Below are 22,279 nucleotides of genomic sequence, written 5' to 3'. Positions count from 1 at the left end.
ACACATGGCAACTCAAAAATGTACTCAAAAGGCAAAGTCTTACAGTTCAACACAAACCAAGCTGCCATTCATGGTTAAACAAGCAGACTCTGCAAAGAAGGCTGAGGCCACCATGGCATTAGCTATTGCTGAGCACTGCTCCATGCTGGCATGTGATCACATTGGAGAAGCATGTAGAGCAGCATTCTCAGACTCCACTGCTGCTACCCACTTCAAAATGCACAGGACAAAGTGTACGGAAATGATAAATGGTGTTTTAGTACCTTATTTTCTAAAAAAAATTAGTCACAGATGTGGGTGACCAGCGTTTTAGCCTCCTCCTCGATGAGTCCACGGATATTAGTGTTTCTAAGTATCTGGGGGTTGTGATGAGGTACTTTAGTGTCACCAAGCAGACAATGGTGTCAACGTTTCTGGGACTGGTTGAGTTGGAGGGAGGAGATCCCAGATCTATAGCCTGTGCTGTTGTGGCTTTCCTTGAGAAATGTGGTCTCATAAAAGAGAAACTGCTGGGGATAGGGACTGACAATGCTTCTGTTATGACAGGGATTAACAATGAAGTCCATAAAGTGCTGAAGGAGGAGTATGGCCTCAAAGATTTGGTCCTCATTTGCTGTGTGTGCCACTCTCTGCAGCTTGCTGTAAGTCATGCTTCTAATGACACCATCCCCCATGGCGTTGAGTACTTAATACGAGAGACTTATAATTGGTTTTCAGTGCCTCCAAAGCGCAGGGAGGCCTACAAAGCCATTTATGAGACCATCAACTGTGGGGAGAAACCTTTACAGATTACCAAGGTGTGAGCCACACGTTGGCTCTCTATTGAACCGGCGGTTTCATGCATTTTGAACCAGTGGGAGGAGCTCAGACTGCATTTTGAAGTCACCAAGTCAAGTGAGCACTGCTACATGGCTGAGATTGTATACTCCATGTACAATGATCCTCAAAACAGGTTGTATCTCACATTTCTGAAGTCAGTGCTGGGTGAGGTACAGCTGGCCATCAAGGCTTTTGAGGGAGAGCATGTAGATCCTCCTAAGCTACTGGACAGCTTGGTTAGCCTGATCAAGTCTGTGAGCATCAGGGTGCTGAATCCACTGGCAAAAGTTGATGTACTCAAAGGGCCAATAGATAGTTATATTAGTCCCAAACCATACTTTGGTTATCTTTTTGAGTCAAAGGCAGCTGAGTTCCACCTTGCGCCTGAAGATGAAAATAATGTTCGAAAGCGGTGTGTAGCCTTCACCGTCTCCCTCACTAATGAGCTGAGGATGAGACTTCCAGACAACATCAAGGCACTGCAGTACATGTCGGTTTTCAGTGTGGAGGTAACTCTAAACCACAATAAAAGCCTTGGAGAAATAGAAAATGTAACCAAGCTCCTTGGCTACTCCTATATAGACATTGACAAGATTGTCCAGCAATGGCGTGTCATCCATCTCAGTAAATGCAACGAGACAAAATACACACTGGGATTCTGGAGTGAGGTTTGGAAGTTCAGGGATGCAACTGATATGAACCCGTTTCAAAAACTTGCCATGGCTGCTGTGTCTGCATTGTCCTTGTATTCAGCTAAATGAGTGTGGTAAAAAGCAAACTTAGAAATCGAATGTCTTTGCAGACACTTAACTCCATCCTGTACATCCGATATGGACTGAAGCTGTCTGGTGAGGCTTGTTATGAGCACCAGCTGCCTGAGCATGTTTTGCAGCTTTTTGGCACATCAGTATCCTCGTGAGACCATCCTGATCTCGCAAACTTTCAAGGTTTCACTCGCAGATCAGTCTGGCTACTCTCCGTTAAAGAAAATTTGGAGCAGTTCACCAAATGAACATCCAATCAGCGTTGGGTTTGAGGCGGGTTGAGGTGTGACGCAACGAGAAGCGCGACAGTTCAGTCTAAAGAACATGGCGGCTTCAGCCGATGAAACTAGCGTTAGCGTGGCTATCGAGCAAGTTTTATCGGAATTACAGAGTTTTCTTCACTGAAAGAAGAGCAAAACACTGCTCTGGAGGCTTTTCTCAGAGGAAAAGATGTTTTTGCTCTTCTCCCGACTGGTTTCGGCAAGAGCTTGTGGTTGTGTTTTCGTCGTCGCTGTTAGTACGTCATATGCTTCTTTGATCTGATTGGTTTATTTGGCCCATCTATCACCAACATAGGCCAATCAGCTAACCAGTATTTTCGCCCCTTCCCAAAATTACTTCAACGGAAGGTTTCCAGATGGAGCAAATCCATGTGGCGGAGTCAGGTTAGCACATCAGGTGCTTACTCATTTAAGTCAGCTCCCTCAGTTGCTGAGCCTGCCATAGAGAGCCTTGACCAACATGACGATGACCCACTGTTTCTGTGAGTTGGCAAGCACTGCCTGTGTGTGGAGGGAAGTCTTATTTGTTTAAAAAAAAGTACCATTATTTGCTCACATTGCCATTGATTCTTTGTTGTCTTTTTTGTTCCATTTAGATTGCTAATCTTAATGTTATGGTTCCAAATGTTCATGTTTTACCATGATTTGTAGGCTCCTTAGTGGACCACAAGGGAAAAAAACTAAAAGTTATAAAAAAAGTAAAAAAAAAAAAAAAAAAGTAAAAATAAAATTGTAACTCCGCCATAGTTTCTCTCTATGTTTCACTTTGCCGGTCCCAAGCCCGGGTAAAGGAGGAGGGTTAGTATAGTAATAAAATACATATTAATTAAAATAAATAAAGAAATAAACAAACATTAATGGACAGAAAAAAGTAGCTCTATATATCCTATTTTTACTCACTTTTTGTCTTTTTCTAACAATGTTATTTCTCCCACAGCACCAATAACATGCACATCACGTCATGTGGTAGATTATGCAAATTAGGTGATGACGTCATTTAGCAACTTCTAGCTACTTTTAGCAGAGCCAATAGCTACTTTCCTTACTGAGGAGTTGGCAACACTGAAAACAACCAGAAGGGGTTGTTCTAAACCTACCACCTACAGAAAAAACATTGTCCTAAAAATTCTCTTTTTTATTTATCTGTTCTTACAAGTGACTCGTTGCCATTACTGTTACATTATATACAATAATTTACATACTGGAACGTTCCCTGCTTTTACAACCACCTTAAGCCCCATTTACACTACCTTTGTTAAACTGATCCATGCCGAGCTCGGTCCGAGCTTGGGTCAGTTAACCAAGCCGAGCTTGGTTCTGACGACCGTTTACACATCACGCTATCCTAAGACAAACGAACGATTAATCAGGATTTACAGACACAAGAAACAACGACAGACGCTGAGGTTCATCACACTGCTAAGCAGAATCATCACTGGAAATCGTGTGTCATCGTAGGGAAGCTAGTATTTTTATGAATGTCTGAAATATCAGCTGACCGCACGAAGATGACGCAGTCTGCTCATACACTCTTTGTTATTAGAGAACCGGGCCAGGGAAAAACAAGGCCGAGCTCACACATGGAACTGGTTTGCATTTAGCGAGGTCCGGTTGTGTCTGGCTCGGTTCAGTTCAGTTTGCGTTCCATTTACACTCGATAGTTATCTCGGTTACCGAGCTCGGACCATTCTCGGCATGGTTAAAAAGGGGTAGTGTAAACAGGGTATTAGATGTATCTAAATAGCATATCTCATGAGAGATAGGTCCACAGATTTTATTGGCTAGCATCTCCAACATGCTAAATTTCTGGCTAAATGCTTTGATGGGTATGCTTTTTGTAAAGAGAACTTACTTCTTGAGACCTGGACCAACTCAGGAACACTGAAAACTCCGGAAGTCACAAAACTGTCCTGGAACTCTGGACCATCTGCAAAAACAAAACCGTTACACGCTGTTATAGGTTTGGGGAAACAGGAAAGGTTTAATGCCACTAAATTCATGTTATTTTTTTTTTGTTTACAACAGATCCATATTTCCCTGTCTTTCTGCATTTAACCCTGTCCAGCTCCTTTGCAGACAGGCAGTCTGGGGGGGGTGGGGGGGGTGCTACCTTCGGGAGGGGGGTGTACCCCATTTTTTTGGCCCTGACAACAACATGCAACAACACGGCATTTGAGAAGGCAGAGGCAGGCTCGGGGTCTTTTTCACACTCCTGTTCTCCGATTGCCACCTGGAGTCTGTGGCCTGACGGAGGAGCGGGCCTCCTGGTTTGGGGTCTTGGCTGGCGGTGGACATTGGGTCCCGGGGATTGGCTGGGGATTGCTCCTTTGCCCTCCCCTCAAAAATGGGGGGTAGGGGGGCTTAGGTTTGGAGGGCAGGGTGTGGGGGAGGTAGGACCTCTGGGTCTATGGGGCGGGCTCTAGTTGGTTGGCCCGGTCAGTTCATGTTGGCCCCTGGTGGATGCATTGGGTTTACCACTGTAAACCCAATGCTCTGTCTACCACTCTAAATCCAGAACTCTGTCCATCACTGTCCAAGTTCAGCTCAAAAAGGGCTCTCATGGGATACATTGGAGTACCTCTTGGCTACTGATAATCCTTTGGGTTAGAGTAAACCCTCCTCTGCTACAAATAGACATGAGATCTTTTGCCATGGTAACTGCATTTTCTTCTGATGGCAAGCTCTTTAAGAGGTCATCCATGTAAAGTTTTTTTTTGCTGTTGCCATGACATCTGCTGAGAAGTTAGGCGGGTTATCCTCAGCAGTCTTTCTGAGAGCAAAGCAAGCACAGCTCGGTGAGGAAATTGCACCAAATAAGTGGACAGTAATACAGTATTTCTCAAGGTCTTGTTCTGGATTACCTTGAGGCCACCACATGAAATGTAGAAAGTCCACATGCTTCTCAGACACCCTAACCTGGTGGAACATGGATTTTATGTTGGCCATTAATGCCACATGTTCCTGCCGAAACCTCACCAAAACCCCCACCAATGCCTGTGGGGCGAGACCCCTTTATTCTGTGTTCCACAATCAGTGTGTTTGTGGATGGTATACACCATTATGTGGTATGTGCCACACATTGCCCTTCTCTGTTGGCAGCTGATGTTGAGGAACCCTTTCTGCATGTCCACAATTAATAGCATTAGTCAAGAAGCTTGTGTACTCCTTATGAAAACTTCAGTTCTTTTTGAATATCCTTTCAACCCAAGGATGTGCTGTAAAGCAATGGAAATGTTTGGCATAATGACCTCCTTTCTGAAAGGGAGCTTCAATTTATAATGTCCATTCTCAAGCCATGCAGATCGTTTCACTATGTCAATTAATTTCGTTCCTCTCAACATTTACTCTTGCTCTGTAAGTTACTTCTCAATGAAGTCATAGTTGTACTGTCTGGTATAAACCTCCTCAATCCTGTAAACTGCAGTTCTGTTGACATGAACCTCCGCCTCCTTTAGTGATAATGGTACATGTATTAAATGTAGTGTTTTTGTAGCTTTGGAGGCGAGGGTGTCAGAATTGGAGACCCGGCTCCGTGCTGTTGAAAAACCAGCTGATAGCCGCCCTTTAGCTAGCGCGGAGTCACATAGCTTTACATAGCGGTCCTCCAGCAGCAGCACCCGAGCAGCCGGGTAACCAGGCCGGCTGGATGACGATTCATAGGAATCCATCCCTGCAGCTTCTGTACTGTTACCCACCCATTACCCTATTGAGGCAGTGTCTTTCCCACGGCCAAAACTGAATAGATCAAAAACGGATCTAAAAGGAACAAATCATAAAAAGCTAATAAAAATCAATACGACTCAACTTGAACCAAAAAATAAAACAATGGGGTCTATTAAATATAAGGTCTCTCCCTCCAAAGACTTTGTTAGTTAATGAATTGATTTCTGATAATCAGATTGATTTATTTTGTCTCAAAGAAACCTGGCTATAAGAGGACTACGTTGGTATAAATGAGACATCTCCCTCCAATTATTCAAATTTCCACATTCCCAGATATACGGGAAGAGGAGGAGTGGCAACCATCCTTCAGTCTGATTTATTAATTAGTCCCAGGCCAATTAATAACTACAGTTCTTTTGAACATTTAACCCTGATCCAAACTGCAAAGCAATAAAACATCTTCTCTTTCTTGTTTTGTATCGTCTGCTAGGCCCTTACACTTAGATTTTGGATCGGTTGTCAGACTTCTTATGTGATTTGGTGTTAAACACTGACAAGGTTATTATAGTGGGGGATTTTAACATTCATGTTGACACAGAATGTTATAACCTTAGTGTAGCCTTTAAAACTATCCTAGATTCAATTGGTTTTGCTCAAAATTTACATGAACCAACACACTCTTGGCTTCATACTTTACACCTTGTGCTGACATATGGCATTGATTGTGAAGAATGAACAGCATTTCCTCACAACCCTGTCCTATCTGATAATTTTTTAATAGCCTTTGAGTTTAATCTAACTGACTTCTCCACCCCCAAAAGAGGGTTCCATTATAGTAGATCTTTATCGGATATTGCTGTATCAAACTTTAGAGTCTGTCCCCCTTTTAATATCCTCAGTATTGCAGAAATGCCCTGCAGATGGCAGCAATGTTGTTTCTTCCCATTCACAAATAGACGCCTTTGTTAACGGTGTGACTTCCTCATTGCGTTCTGCATTAGACAATGTAGCTCCCTTGAAAAAGAAAGTGAGTATTCACAGGAAGCTGGCTCCCTGGTTTAATTCAGAGTTGCGTTCCTTGAAGCACAATGTTAGGAAATTGGAGAGAAAATGGCGCTCTACACACCAAGAGGAATCCTACCTAATCTGCAAAGATAGTCTACTGTTGTATAAAAAGACCCTTCGCAGAGTTAGAGCAGCATATTTTTCATAATTAATTGAGGACAATAAAATTAATCCTAGTTTTCTCTTCAGTACAGTTGCCAAAGTCACAGCTCTGTTGATCCATCCATTCCCCTAGCTCTCAGCAGTAATGACTTTATGGGATTCTTCATACATAAAATTGATGCGATTAAAAAAAAAATAATTGGCATCCTCCCAAACATGATTACCTCGTCCTCAGTAAGTGAGGCACCTTTGGATGAATCTTTAGAACCTGCGTGGTGTTTGAACTGTTTAGAAGCAGTAAAGCTTTCTGATCTAAAATTTTAGCTTCATCTAAACCTTCTACCTGCATGTTAGACCCAATTACAACCAAGTTGTTTAAGGAGGTATTCCCCTTTAATCAGTGGACCTATTTTAGTCATGATTAATCTATCCTTAGTAAATGGCTTTGTACCACAGGCTTTTAAAGTAGCTGTTATTAAACCTTTACTTAAGAAACCTTAATAAACCTTAATAAATTACAGATATAGGTCTGTAATTTATTAACTCATCAAGATGAGTTAATAAATTACAGACCTATATCTAATCTTCTTTTCCTATCTGAAATTCTTGAGAAAGTAGTTGCTAATCAACTTTGTGAACATTTACAAAGTTCAGTCAGGCTTCAGAGCTTATCATAGCACTGAAACAGCTCTGGTGAAGGTCACTAATGATATTCTCATGGCCTCAGATAATAGATTTGTGTCTGTACTTGTCCTGTTAGATCTCAGTGTTGCATTTGATACAGTTGATCACAATATTCTCCTACAAAGACTTGAGCATACTGTAGGGATTAAGGGAAAATCATTAGGCCGGTTTAAATCCATCTGTCAGACAGATTCCAGTTTTTTCATGTTAATAATAAATCTTCTTCAAACTCTAGGGTCACTTGTGGAGTATCACTGGGTTCGGTCCTTGGACCAATTCTCTTTACTATATATATGCTTCCGATTGGCAAAATGATCAGACAGCATGGGATTAATATCCACTGTTATGCTGATGACACTCAGCTATATTTATCCATAAATCCTGATGAATCCAATCAATTACTTCTACTACAGTCATGTCTTGACAACATCAAAAGCTGGATGACTTTAAATTTCCTGCACTTAAATTCTGACAAGACCGAAGTTGTAATCTTTTGGACCAGAGTCCAAAGACTTCTTAATCAATCACTTAATCTGGATGGCATTAACTTGGCCTCTGGTAATAAAGTAAAAAATCTTGGTGTTATTTTTTACCAAGACATGTCATTTAAATCCCATATTAAACAGATTTCCAGAGTTTCCTTTTTTCACATCCGGAATATCGCGAAAATTAGAAACATTCTGTCCAGGGGTGATGCTGAAAAGCTAGTCCATGCATTTGTTACTTCAAGGCTGGACTATTGTTATTCTTTACTATTAGGAAGTCCACAAAATGCAGTTTAAAGTCTTCAGCTGATCCAAAATGCTGCAGCAAGAGTTCTGATAAAAACCAACAAGAGGGAACATATTTCTCCAATTTTAGCTTCCCTTCATTGGCTTCCTGTTAAATCAAGAATAGAATTTAAAATTCTTCTTCTAATGTATAAAGCCCTTAATAATCAAGCTCCATCATATATCAGAGGTCTGGTTACCCTAACAGAGCACTTCGCTCTCAGACTGCAGGTCTGCTAGTGGTTCTTACCAGCAGACCTGGAGTCTCTAAAAGTAGAATAGGAGGCAGATCCTTTAGTTATCAGGCTCCTCTCCTGTGGAACCAACTCCCAGTTTTGGTCCGTGAGGCAGACACCCTTTCTGCTTTTAAGACTAATCTTAAAACTTTCCTTTTTGACAAAGCTTATAGTTAAAGTGGCTCATGTTACCCTGAGCTACGTCTATAGTTATGCTGCTATAGGCTTAGGCTACTTGAGGACATCAGGGTTTATTTTTCTCATTCTACTGAGTTCTACTGTTCTCCAATTTTGCATTGCTTGTCGTCATTTCAGCTTTTAACTTTTTGTTCTTTCTCTTTTTTTCTTCATAGTAGGTACAACTGGTCTGGTGTTCTGTTAGCTGTGACATCATCCAGGGAAGACAGATCACCCGCTATTACCATCTAATGTAGAACAGATTACTGGATCAATGTGTGCTTCTGTGCTTGTTTGTCTCTCTTGTTGTGTCTCTGCTCTGTCTTCTCTAACCCGTCAGTCGGTCGAGGCAGATGACCGTTCATACTGAGCCTGGTTCTGCTGGAAGTTTTTCTTCCCGTTAAAGGGGAGTTTTTCTTTCCACTGTCGCTTCATGCTTGCTCAGTGTGAGAGACTGCTGCAAAGGCATGGACAATGTAGACGACTCTCCCTGTGGCTCTGCGCTTCTTCAGGAGTGAATGCTGCTTGTCAAGACTTTGATGTTATCAACTGGGTTCCCTTATATAGGACATTTTTTGTATAATCTGACCCAATCTGTATAATCTGATTGAATTTGATTTTGTAAAGTGCCTTGAGATGACATGTTTCATGAATTGGCGCTATATGAATAAAATTGAATTGAATTGAATGAACTGAGGGGTAGGCACTTTCACCATTCCTGTAACCTTCTGCTGAACCATTTATAACCCAACCTAGCAAGCTTCTGTTCGCATAGGGCCCAATACCCAGACTGTTAATCATCTCCCAAGGTTATATTAACTTAGATGCATTTGTGCCAACTAGAAGGTCTACACTAGCATGTATGTGAGGAAAATTGATGTCCTTTAAGTAAGATCATCTTGAGAGCTCCTCCGCACTGATAATATTGTCTGAGGGAACTGGCATTTCCTTTTGAGTAAACACAATGGGAAGTTGATAGAAATGTTTACCGCTTAGTTCTGAAATCTCTAACCCTTTAATGATAGAGGTTTCTACTGTTTTACTATGACCCATGGTATGGAGATGAATCTGAGCCTTCTCCTCTTGAATTCAAGTTCATTAAGAAGCCTTTCAGAGCAGAAAGTATTTGTACTCCCTGGATCCCGAAAGGCATATGTTTTAATGACATTAGTTCCCTTTGAACTCTTCATTTGCAAAGGAAGGATGGGAAGAATACCCCTGTATGCCCACAAGAAGAGGTTTTACAGCCCTTTAATCCTGTTCTCTCGGATGAGCCTTTTCCTTTTTACTTAAATGTCCTGTGTTAAGACATCCAGAACATAAAACTTTTGTCTTTTAGAATGTCTGGTTTTTCCCTATCTGACGTTTTCCCCCCCAATTGTCGAAATTGTTCCAATACATGACCATCCTGTTCACAATACAGACAGGAAAAGCAGCCTGATTTGTTAACAGACACTTAATCTTTGAGAGAAGGCAGCATATATCAATGTTAATAGAAACATGGGTCACAAATCTGTTTCTTTTAAACTGTGACTTTATTTGAGATTTGCTTGGTCTTGTGAATCCTTTAGCAGGTTGTATATCCTGTATGTCACCAAAACCTGAATATAATCTTAATCTGATGCTCAATAAAGCCAACAATATCTAGTAAACATGCTCTTTAGCCATTTCTCTCAAAAATCTAATTTGCCTTTGTTCCTCATTTTTCTCGCAGTTTAAAAGGAAACTTTTGCACCAAAATTCACGTTAGCTACAAATACTGCAATTTTTTCATTGGCTTGCAAGATTAACAAAGGAACGGCACAAGTGATTTTAATGCTTTAGCATCTTCAGCTTTAATGGGCCAGCCAGCGTTTTTTTTCCATGTAGGCTGCAACAATGTTAAATTTGTTGCCAAAATGTTCTTTGTGAAGTTGCTTGGCCACAACATACCCCCTTTCTGCAGTCATGTGAAGGCAGCTGTCTTTGAGGTCACTTGGTTGCTCCCTGGTGTACTGTTCAAGGTAGTACAAACAATGTCCTTTGTAACTGGTGTGCCTCCACATATGCTTTCATATAGAAAAACTTTTGCGGATCTCCATCACAGACAGGAACTTCTCGACTTGGAAGTAAGTGGCTTCTTTGCATTTTAACCAGAAGAGGTGCTATATCATTTGGTTGTTTAAACACACTGTAGAGGTCTCTTGCAGGTTGACTTTGATTTGATGGAAGCGGAGTATTTTGAGTGGCAGTAGTGGTTTCTGGTAAAATAAACGATTTAGTGCTATGGACAGCAGGGTGAGCTGTTTGTGACACAAAGGCCTCAAAACGGTGTCATCTGCATGAGCTGGAGTAAGCCTTTCACAGGCTGTGTTTAGATCTGACACAAACTCTTTATCCACCAATGTTCCAGCATCTTCATGAAGCCTCTGTGAAGTCTTGGTAGCAAGCTGTATAGCTTGTGAAATGAGGAAAGAAGGTTTGACCTTGAGTCTAGCACCTTTTTCAAAATACGAGGCCATCCCATCAGAGGGCTTAGATGTGATGCTCTCTTTAGTGCTGCCCTCTAGCACCATTATCTTGGCATTAGCAGCAGCTATTTTGGTGTCCAACTCAAGTTGTTCCTTTTTCTCTTTAACAGGTGTTCCTGGTCCTCCAGTGTACGCTTTTCCTTTAAAGCAGCTGGACAAGCCAAGAGTGCAGCCCTCTCTGCTTCTGCCTTTATTTGTTCAACCATTGTTGAAGCTTTACTGCTTGAGGAGGAAATGTTACAGAACAATCCCTTTGGCTTCCAGTTCTCCTGGTAGATCTTAAGGAAACGTTTAAAATGCTGTGATATGGTTTGGTCTGAGGCTCCTCCTCCTCCATCATGCTACCACTGGCAGCCTTGGGTTCAGCTTCATTATTACTGTGTGTCTCCTTCTGTTTAATATAATCAGACACACCACCTGAACAACCATGAGCCTCAGCCAACCATATGCGGGTAGCAGTGACAAAATCACTGACATTCAACATTTTAACTTGGATCCATATTTCATGTTTCTGTGCTTCATCCACAGGCAATAGACCCAACAAACTCTTGAGTGTTTCTTCAGACAAACCCAAAAACCTTTGAAGTTCTTCCTTAATGTCATTGACACACCCTTTGGCATTTTTTAAGACAGTAATAGTTTGCCCTAATTTTGTACACTAATTCCCTTAGCCTTTCACTTTCTAAATTACTAATTTTCATAAACAAAGCTTTGGCTGTTAATGTCACTTTCCTCTTTTCAGTCCCCCCTTGGTTCCTTTCTTTTCCACCCACACAGTCATTTTTAGCCACCTGATCCAGATCAGTTTATTCCTCTTCTGCCATAATGGGCAACAGTTTATTAGTTTGTAACTTGAATCAACACAAATGTCACACTAATTCACTTAACAAGCTTGTTTATTTATAGAGAGCAATCTTTTTACTTTTAAAGCAGTCCTGAGTCTGCCACCAATGCATTGGATTTAAATAAGTATCTTTGTGAACATACATCCTAATTCTAATGACCATTCAGACATCAGCTCTGACTCACATACCCCACTGGTGCGTTGGTCTGCTGATCTACGTTCAGATGTCCACTGCAAGGAATTCAAGTGGCTCAAGTAGCTTGACCCATGCAGCTCCGATCACGACACCATATATCCTGATCGCCTCGGTGTCGTTCCAGTTTCAGCTCTTGCTGATGCCTGGTTACCCTTCACTCCCGTGTCACCAACTCCTTGTTCCCCTTTGTAGTTAGTTATGTTCATTTACCTGGCGACTCCAATAGCCTCCTCTGGTGCGGCATCTGCAATACCGCCTGGCAAAAGCACAGTGCTGCAGGATTGGGAATTCTTCTTCTTTTCGAGGCAGTTTTCTACCTAAATGTAGTGGCTAAAATCCTATATTTTAGGCTACTGGTTGCAATTGTTCCTGGTAGTCTTTGGTCTTACATGCGCTCAATCAAGAATTGCTATGCAGGTCTTCAGTTGGACTTATAATCAATTAAGTTTATTTGTGTCACAAAGTCCATTGTCTTACCATTTCCATTTAGAACAAAATAAAACCGATACAACTTTAAACCAATCACAGTAGAAAACTGTTTTCCCCTTCTCAATAGCGACACCTGAACAGAATCACACTTGACCTTAAATAACCCGTCCCTCTTCTAACATAATCAATACATGAAAGGAAATACACTCCCTAGTGGAGATAAACAGAGAAACAAGGTAAATGACTCCTACAATTTTGATAAAATAATATTTTAAAGAATATTTTTGCCAAATTAGAAATAAGAAATAAATAACCTATTATTAAAGCAGCATTGTGTAGGTTTAAACCCAAGTATTATTTATTCAATAATTTTTCAGGTCAATATACAGCACTTGTTTATGGATGCTCACTGCAGGCTGTTCTTCTCAATAACTCACATGTAATTTGAGAGGTGCAAATCTGGCTCAGAAAGAATCACGGTGAACTAGAGCGCTGCTTTACGGTACTTTACGGTAGTCTGAGTTCACATTAAATACGACAGTTGCCCTTTCATGCTTCTACTTTTCTCATCCTCAAGTAAAAGTTTGTCATGGCCATAGTTATTATTATAAAATAAAGTAAATATAGTTCACAAACCTGCAAGTCAGCTGTTCTCCTTTGTTTAAGTTCCTACAGCCTTTCATAATCAGATGACTGAGCCCGTTGTCTGCCTCTCTTCCTCTGACACAGCTTCTGGAGAACCCCCCCCCCCCCCCCCGACCCTGACTATGGTTTGTCCTCTCCCTCTTTGTTTCAATGGGAGACTCTGAGTATAATCTAGAGGGGTCAATGTGGTCATGGTAACTCCATGATTTCTCAGTCTGCTGGTCCAAAGTGGTCTGCTATCACATTCCAAAACACGGAGGTAGACTGCCAGTGGCCATCAGCGGCGCTAAACCTGAAAGTTACAGGTGTAGTGCTGGTGAAGATTCTCGGTCATCCAGGTCATTGTCATTCCAAAAAAAGAAAAAAACAAAGCAACTGTTTTGTAAATGGAAAAGAGAGCTTTGGGAACCTTCAGAGGAACACCAACAAGCCACTGGTTTAGATATGTGGATGACACCTTTGCCAAACTCCAGTTAAGCGGAAGCTTTCACAAGACACATCAACTCGGTGGACAACAACATCAAGTTTATCAGAGAGGATGCCAACGACAACAAGCTACCTTTTCTCGACTGTTTGGTGAACATGGAAGGAGATGGAAACCTCAACATTGAAGTGTATAGGGAACCCACACACACAGACCAATATCTTCTTTTTGACTTACACCACCCACTGGAGCACAAACTTTCGGTCATTAGAACCTTACAACACCAGGCCGAGCATGTCCCGACTAAAACAGAAGGGAAGCACAAGGAACAGAAACACATCAAAGATGCCCTCCAAACCTGCGGGTACCCTAACTGGGCTTTTGTCAAATCAGCAAGAAAATCCAAAAGACCCGCTGTAGAACATAATGGTGAGAAGAATAAACGGAAAAACATTGTCATCTCATATGTTGCTGGAGTCTCTGAAAAACTCCAAAGGATTTTCTCCAAACACAAAATCCCAGTACATTTCAAACCAAACAGGACCCTCAGACAGAGGCTGGTGCATCCCAAGGACAAAACCCCCAAACCTAAGATGAGCGGAGTGGTGTATGCCGTTCAGTGCAGTGAGGAATGTTCTGATCTTTATATTGGAGAAACCAAACAACCTCTCTACAGACAGGAGAGCTACTGCCTCAGGTCAAAACTCTGCTGTCCACTTACACCTTAAGGACAAAGGACACTCTTTTTAGGACCAAAATGTTCACATCTTGGACAAAGAAGACAGATGATTTGAAAGGGGTGTGAAGGAAGCCATCTACGTTAAGAGAGAAAAAACAACCTTAAACAGAGGAGGAGGCCTTAGGTTCCAACTCTCAAAAATTTACAATCCAGCTATAGGATTAATTCCGGCCAATCATCACCTCAATTCCCACCCTCATATGGGTGATCAAAACATCGCTCCTGTAAGCCAGGCCAATAACAACCTTAATGACTCCTTGTTACAAAGTGGACCAGTTTCGGTTCAATCTGCTGGCTTAATGACTTTAACGACTGCCCATTACTAAGGGGGTGGACCTGTTTCGGTTGAATTTGCATGTTATCTAAGCCATTACAGGCCTTTGTTTGGCAGTAGTATAAAACTTGGTACTCCACATTACTCCAGACCTTTTGAATTGAGAAAGCTTCCTGGAGAGGAAGCGAAACGTCTTCAACTACAGAAAACAAGTCCAGTTGCTTTGATTTTTACTTTTTTTGGAATTACAGGTGTAGTAACCCCTAATGGCAGAAATATACTTGGTGTTGTTTTAATTTTATGTAATTATTCCTCAGGGAATAATAGAGTCATGAACACTTGAAAAAACATAAAAATGTAAGGGGGCACAGAGCCAATGACCAGACAGAGATATTTTGGAATACAACTGCGTCACCAATGGCTATTTATGGATTTAATTTATAGCTTACTTGGTTCCCTTTTACGTTTCACATGTATCATCAATCACCATTAATATCACTATTGATGTTTACGCTAGTGATGCATTATCTAATTATTACAGAGCGACAAAACAAACTATGTTGTAAACGATTATGAGTAAGAGCAGGCTGTTAGCGGTAGTGGCTAATAGGACACGTGGAAGCTCATTTTAAAAGTATATAATGTGAGGACTGGCTTATCAGCATACCTGGAACCACATGAGGTACATGCGGTTGAAGTTTCTGCTGGAACTGACGAACTAGGAGCAGCTGCTCCTTTGGCACCGGTGGCACGGCAACTTTGGAGCACACTGAGGACGTTTTATCCGGTAAGTACGGATTCTGGCGTTTTGAATGACACTACACGTTGTGCAGGGGAGACGTTGTGCTTCAGCATATGTGAACAGAATGTTGAAAGTATGGGAAGACCAGACGGGCTCTTGCCCGTTATCAGTCACGCTGCAGCAACGCTTTAAACAAGCAATGTTAAAGGGCCAAACAGAGGATGCTAAGGAGAACATGGACAGAATGGTTGCGAGTTATGATATGCCTTTAGATCAATGGATGGCTGCTTTGGTTCATCAGCTGAATATGGATGAAAAGAACATGAAACAACTTAGCAGTGATTTACAGAACTTAAAACAACAACTCGTAGCTGAACAGCTAAAACAGCTGAGAGACAATCAAAGTAGAAGGAGGAAGAAGAAGAATGTTGCAAAAGCTCAGATGGTTATTGCCCCGACACCTGTGTTTGGTGCAAACCATTTTGTGGGGCACCTCGCTCCAGATGTCCCATTTCAGATGTATCAGAGACCTCCATGGGGACAAATTCCCAGTAGAGATACACCGCAGTACAGAAACAATAGAAAGGGACCAACCAAAGATTATGATGTGCCCTTATGCTGGGCGTGTGGTTGGCCAGGGCATTTTGGAAGAGGCTGTCTGTTTAAAGGGAGATGTTTAACTAAGGATTTTACAGCTGCCTAAAGAGAAAAATGTAAGAGCATTAAGATTTCAGAAGGCCACATTAAGCAGGTCATCAGTTACAAAATCATCTGATGTTATTAGTTATGCTGAGCTGAGGCAAGCCTCAGAGGGACAGTTTAACCTGAAACAGGACAAAAGATATGATAAACAAATCTGACCATGATGTAAACATCCAAAAGTTTATGGTGAGGCTGGGTTCAGTGTGTTCTGGCCTGAGGGGGCAGGAAAAATATATCAGCAAAAATAAAATAAAAGGCGAGTTTCTGAATGGTTGTAATCTAATTCTAATCTCTTTGTTTTTGGGTAGCCTTCTCAATGTGCTGAATTATGGGGAAAAACTCTTATGTATAGAAAAACACTAGAAGCTCAAAAGCCTGAAAGAGAAAATGGTTGCTTTAAAGTTTCACCCTAGACCAATTAAGATTGAAAAGCATTAATAACTAAGTTTGCATGATCAAAAGAGCTAGAAAGAAATCAAAAGAATGCTATAAGATATTGGAACACACAGATTGCACTCCTTGGGAGACTTTTTACTTTCGGGTTTTTATTGTTTTGTGCATTTTGATTATTTCTTTGTTAAATGATTCCTTTGCTTTAGTTTTTGCATCACCAGTAGCAAAAAAGTGACAACATTCAAGGTTGCCCGGCAGATAATTTAAGAAAAGGAGAAGTTTTAATACAAAACGCTGAAAGAAAAGGAACAAGAGATTCCTACCTCCCCTGGACCAACCAAGAACTTGAACACATCACGTTAAGAACCAAGACACTAAAAAGACCAGGTTTTCTTTTGTCACCTAATACACTAACAGAATTGTTTTTCTCTGAGTTACTTCTTTCAGATGATGGCAGACGAGGCTGCTAAGGCCACCTTTGTTCCAACAAAAGACTCTGGAAAGTGAGCTCATTCAGGTCGTATGGTAAGAAGTCATGATCTAAAATGGACATGCAGGGATTGACAAAGGTGACTAAATTATGCTAAGCTTTAACAAACTTAGACACCAGGTAATATGGAGACCTTCTGGAGGAGAAAGGTGGCTTTAGAAATTTTTCATGTACCCCTTCCCACTGCTGCCCTCTCCACTGACTCACATTAACATTTCTATCCTGTTTTCTGCTTTTTTCTTGCAAGGAAACCTGGTCATACATATAATTGGAATGTGCTAACGGAGAGATTTTAGTCTCTTTTTTCTTAGACATTCTCAGATGCAAGTGAGTACCAAGCGGTGCCACAGTGGTCCAGGGGACGGAGAAAAAGAGGTGATGTACTTGACTCCTGCCTAATCCTGTTTTTAATCAAATTATGAACAAAAAATCAGTAATTTCTGCAGAAGCTGCATAGAGGTTTAATGGGGAAAAGGTTGAACTATCTGTGAAAATATTTTGCTTGAATACATTTGTAAGGGATCAAGATCTGGGGTAAAGGTGAAGAACTTTAAGAATAGTTTGTTTCAGAGGGAACGATGTGGTTGATTTTGCTTTGAGAAAGTTTTACTGTAATTTTTGTTTTAATTTTTTTTCTTTTCAACTTATGTACACTACACTACGAATGAAGATGGACAATTCTTGTATTAGACAATCTGATTTTGGACGAAATCCATATTGGCAAAATGCTGGCAGAGTTCCTTGTGGTTTCAGACAAAACAATTTGAGAAAGAAGATTCATGGACAATGCTCGTCCTGGAACGATGTTGTGCTGTTGAACTGAGACATGAGGACTGAAAATGGACAACTAATGGCGGGGGCAAAGACAGAGGCACCGGATAACCTTCAATGGACCGCAACACGAAACAAAGATTAGTTGCCAGACACCCCTTCTGCATTTCAAATTAGATTTTCCCGCACACAATTAAAATGCAAAACACACATTAGAAACAAACACATTGGCGGATGCGCTTAGAAGAAAACTTTCAGATTAAAGCAATCAAGATTATTATTAAACCCTAGGATGTTAACTGTTTTAAGTCAGAGCTGTTATTAGCGAGCGATATGAAGGTCAAACGCATTCGGGAGAGAGGTTCTGGCCCGAAAAAAAAGATGGTAAAGGTTCGCAAAGAAGGATTTTCTTTTAGGCATTACAGCAACAGTTAATAGCATAACCTAATCAATGAATGAACAAGTGAGCAAGCCAATTTTTCAATATAAGCAGAATAAACTCTTCAGACCTTAAAACTACCTGTTCAAACAAAGGAGAAATTGTGAGCACCACATTTACTGGGTATCTTAAAGTAAGCAGAGGCACAAATAGGAACCAAATAATTAGGATGCCTGTAAAAATCTGCCACTACGGCAGACATCAATAAAGCACCAGTGAAAATAGTTTGGAGTTGTACACAGTTACCTAAAAGGTTTTGAGGAGACTTAACATCTCTCTGTTTGAACACAAAATAGCACAGTAGTTGTCCTTTAACTAGATGTTAAAACATCCAGAAGGGAAAACCCACATAAACATAGTTTAGCTTAGTTGGACGTTTGGTATCTGGTCAGGACAGCAGAAGCGACTCCTGGACACAAGATGATGATAGGAGGATAATAGCTTCAACATGACATCAATGCATGAAGGTTGGCTCTGAGGAACATCAGAGCTGCAATGGCACACGACAGTGAAACTCCTGCTGTGCTAAAAACATCTTGAACAGGACTATGCATGACTGCTTTGCTTCACAGGTGATGGAATTCAACTACAAGGTTTCACAAACGTAACATGGAGAGGTTGGTGTTCAGGAAACGCACCTAGAACACACTCTTGGACTCTTAACAAAAGAACATTTGAAAATGGGGATTCAACAATATGCAACTTGGGGTTAATGGGCCCGAAAGGGGGACACTAAAGAGGAGATAAACTGAAAGCCTGGTCTTACAACGAGAGACATTTCACAGACAGGGGGTGTGGGACACCCAGGAATAGCTGCTGTGGTTTGAAAATGTCAGAGATTTGTCGCAGGTGGTGGAGTGTTTCGATGACCCAGGCGATTGGAACCAGGTTGGACCAAGGAGACGACGTCGTGTTCCCACAGGGATTACCTGTAACCTAACAATGACAATTATGTTTGGGTTTGCTGGGATTGCCAAAAGGAGCATCGGAGATGACTTTCTCTATCCTGACCAGGTTCACACTTAAAATGCAAAGAAAAAAATTATAGAGGCCTAAACAAATACGGACACAGAGACGTGTTCAAACAAATAATTCCACTAATCCTCAATTTAAGGTGCTGATAACAAGGCTAAACAAAGAATTAGATAAAGGGCAAAACTTAATGCTGATCATTTACCAACGGGTGGTCAATATTTAAGACGGTGTGAAAGAACTACACAATTTCTTCAATAATCACAACAGACAGTGATTGATGAAACAAGAAAAGCAAATTCTAGAATGGGGATTTTTAATCTGCTGGGACAAGACGGTGCAAACATAAAATAAGGATTTATAGATCACTGGGTGATATAAGTTAACAAAAGACAGATCCTAAATTTGGAAAAACTGTAGAAAAAGCAACGGTAATAATAATAGATGAATGAAAATGTAAGAAAATCACTCGGAGCAATATCTGCTTAAAGTTTTTCAAGGGTAAACTAAACACATGAGAACAAGAATAAGATACTTGTTAAAGGGTTGATTTACTTGGGGATAAAATTATGCTTGGAAGTATTATCTATTAAACTAATGTTGAAGGACTGAAAAAGGTTTAAAGTCTCATTAAAAATCTACCTAGAGCAGTATGGAGCTTCTTACATGGTCAGGGGGCGATGTGTTTAATAAGCAACAATGAGTTACTGCTCACAGCATACTACAGTTTAAAGGTTTGTTTCAAACAAGATTCAAACAGGGGGACATAAAATACAACCAGGGTTGTTTACAAAAGCTGTCTGTTAAAACAAGCAGAAGTGATTAAAAAATCAAGAACTAATGGGGTTAGAATTGCTCTTCGCTTTAGGTGGAGGGCACATTCAACTAGAAGTCTTTTGGTTTGATGCACGTCAAGCTGAAACTGATTCACAGAACTATTTCCTGTCTCCGCCCTGGGCTACACCCACTTCCTGAATAGCAACCAATCACGACTTTGTGTGGGCGAGGGGCATGCACACACTTCCCTTTTTCTCAGCTGAGCTTTTCAAAATAAGACAAGAAGTACATTGGGCTGCTTCTGATTAATATCACAACATTATTCTGCAAATATACATAGTGGAGTTTTCTTTTACAAACTTAAGGGTTTTTCTGTTGGTCTTTTTAGAAAAATGTGAGGTGTTTTTAAAGCTGGTTCAGTAAGAAGTTTCTGAAAGGTTTTAATACAATTCCCTGTGTGCTAAATAAATTGAGATGAACCGTGTCACAGTAGCCATGAAACATATGATGATAAATTTCTGTTGCAGAGATTTTTCAACTGTTGGACATTGTAAGGCGAGACGCACATGGGAAAGAATTATAGAGAAATGCTGCTGCAGATAATGTTGAACTTTCAGATTTCTCCTTTAATATAAGAGTAAATGCAAGATCTAATGATTACAGTAAAGGAGGTTAAGCTAAGAGCACAATAATTGTGAACGGAAATATCTGGATGTGAAAGTGTTTGAAGAAGGTAAATGACAGAAGGATTGGGAGTCTTGATAAGAACACAAATTACACCTTGTTTCTGTTATTCAACAGTAAACAAGGCCAGGTGTCTGCCAACCATCTTCACAGAGCATTTTACTGGGGATAAAATGCTTATTGCCCAAGCCAGGAAGGAACACTAAATACCATCCAACTAAATCGTTTTTGTCCACGAAGAGGAGCGAGAAAAGGACTTAAGAAGTTTGGGAGTAACATGCCAGAGACCTATGATTTTTTTTAATGTTTTCTTCTTTCTGTTTGCCATGAAGGAGCAGTTGCCTGAGAACTCTGAGCTGACCACTTATGCGCGAATAGATTCATGCCTGCCACGTGCTCAGACTGGCCTGACGGTTTTTTACTTGCGTTGTTGACGTACAGACTCTTTTTATATCACAAAACCGATTTTTCTCCTTTTTTTCTCCTTTCTCTTCTCGACTGACTTCCATGTTTGATTTTATGTGTTATGACGTTTATACTGTGATGTTGCCTTAAGTTGATAGCTATGGTTTTATGATTAAGAATGAAAACTCTCTGTTACAGACACACACACCAAGACCTACAGTTCTTGCAATCTTTTTGCTTTGTTATATAAATTACTAGGATCTGATGGCTATCACAGATCCATAAATTACTCGGAAAGGCTAATTTTTAGATTCAATACAGGGTGTCTTCTCGCTTAGATTGGCCCAGAGTGGGAGTGCCCTAGACTGGGCTCTATCGGGTTTTTTACCATTTCTTAGAGAGATGGGGTTTTTCTGCTGGAGGCTCAGCCCGCCCTCTGATGCCCCCTACTGGTACTCTTAAGGTTTCAAGGTGATGGATGTTTGTCCATTGGAATGGAGAGTGGAGGACCAAGTAGGAGGTTTCTTGGGGTGGAGGTAGAGTAGACGAATTTGGCCTTGGTTAATGAACAGTCTTAGTTTATCTAGTCTAAAGTAAACTTAAAATAAAGTGCGAATAGGAACCTAAAACAGGCCTAGCTCAAATAGTTGAACCCTAAATTGTAGATAAAATGCTTGGACTGTGGTCTTGAGTAAAAAATGCTGAATTATGAAGTATTCATGCTGATTGATGCTAAGATGTTTCCATTGTGGTTTGTCCGGCCCATTTCTTGGAACTGTTTTCGTTGTGATGTGCCTTTGGGGCACACCAACAGGGGGGGCTAACGGACAATTGGACTATTTTTTACAAAGTGCCTTTCGGGCACACCAGCAGAGACTGTGTGACCCCAGAGACTGAGCCGCACTATCAACTGCCATGGAGATCACGGATGGATGGACTCTGGAAGCCGGAAGCTGATGTGCTTGGATTGCTTGGACTGGACGGAATGACCGACTGTTCTGGAAGAGGGACAGACTGAGAGTTGTCGTCCCACTGGTTGATCATCTTTGGTGATGTGCCATTATGACACATCATCAGGGGGTCTGTTAGGATATCAAAGAGGTCAAGTGGAACGAGCTGTTTATCCCAGAACTGCATGGCACACTTAGATGGCACTGACCCAAAAGACTGGCACATATCTATCAGATACCACCCCGGAGGTGACACAGTTTCTCTGTTGATGTCATAGTTTGGATGTGTACCGCCCTTGTATGGGTGTGTACCTAGATACCTATATAATGTT

The 22,279-nt window shown here is 41.0% G+C and overlaps 1 protein-coding gene across 9 annotated transcripts in view; it reads right to left on the bottom strand.

The window, feature by feature from the left end:
* nfic (nuclear factor I/C) overlaps positions 1 to 22,279 on the bottom strand; it is a 274,335-nt gene that overhangs the window by 187,428 nt on the left and 64,628 nt on the right. For 8 of the 9 annotated variants that reach the window (XM_036131679.1, XM_036131681.1, XM_036131685.1 and 5 more), the window contains exon 6: positions 3,717 to 3,791. In XM_036131679.1, coding sequence (XP_035987572.1) covers positions 3,717 to 3,791 — 75 coding nt within the window. Of the gene's footprint in view, positions 1 to 3,716; positions 3,792 to 19,049; positions 19,096 to 22,279 lie in introns of those variants that run through there. The other variant, XM_036131689.1, reaches the window with a different exon arrangement.

Source organism: Fundulus heteroclitus, unplaced genomic scaffold (genome assembly GCF_011125445.2).
Source record: "Fundulus heteroclitus isolate FHET01 unplaced genomic scaffold, MU-UCD_Fhet_4.1 scaffold_45, whole genome shotgun sequence".
NCBI classification, from domain to species: domain Eukaryota; kingdom Metazoa; phylum Chordata; class Actinopteri; order Cyprinodontiformes; family Fundulidae; genus Fundulus; species Fundulus heteroclitus.
This window is presented reverse-complemented; position numbering and strand designations above follow the sequence as displayed.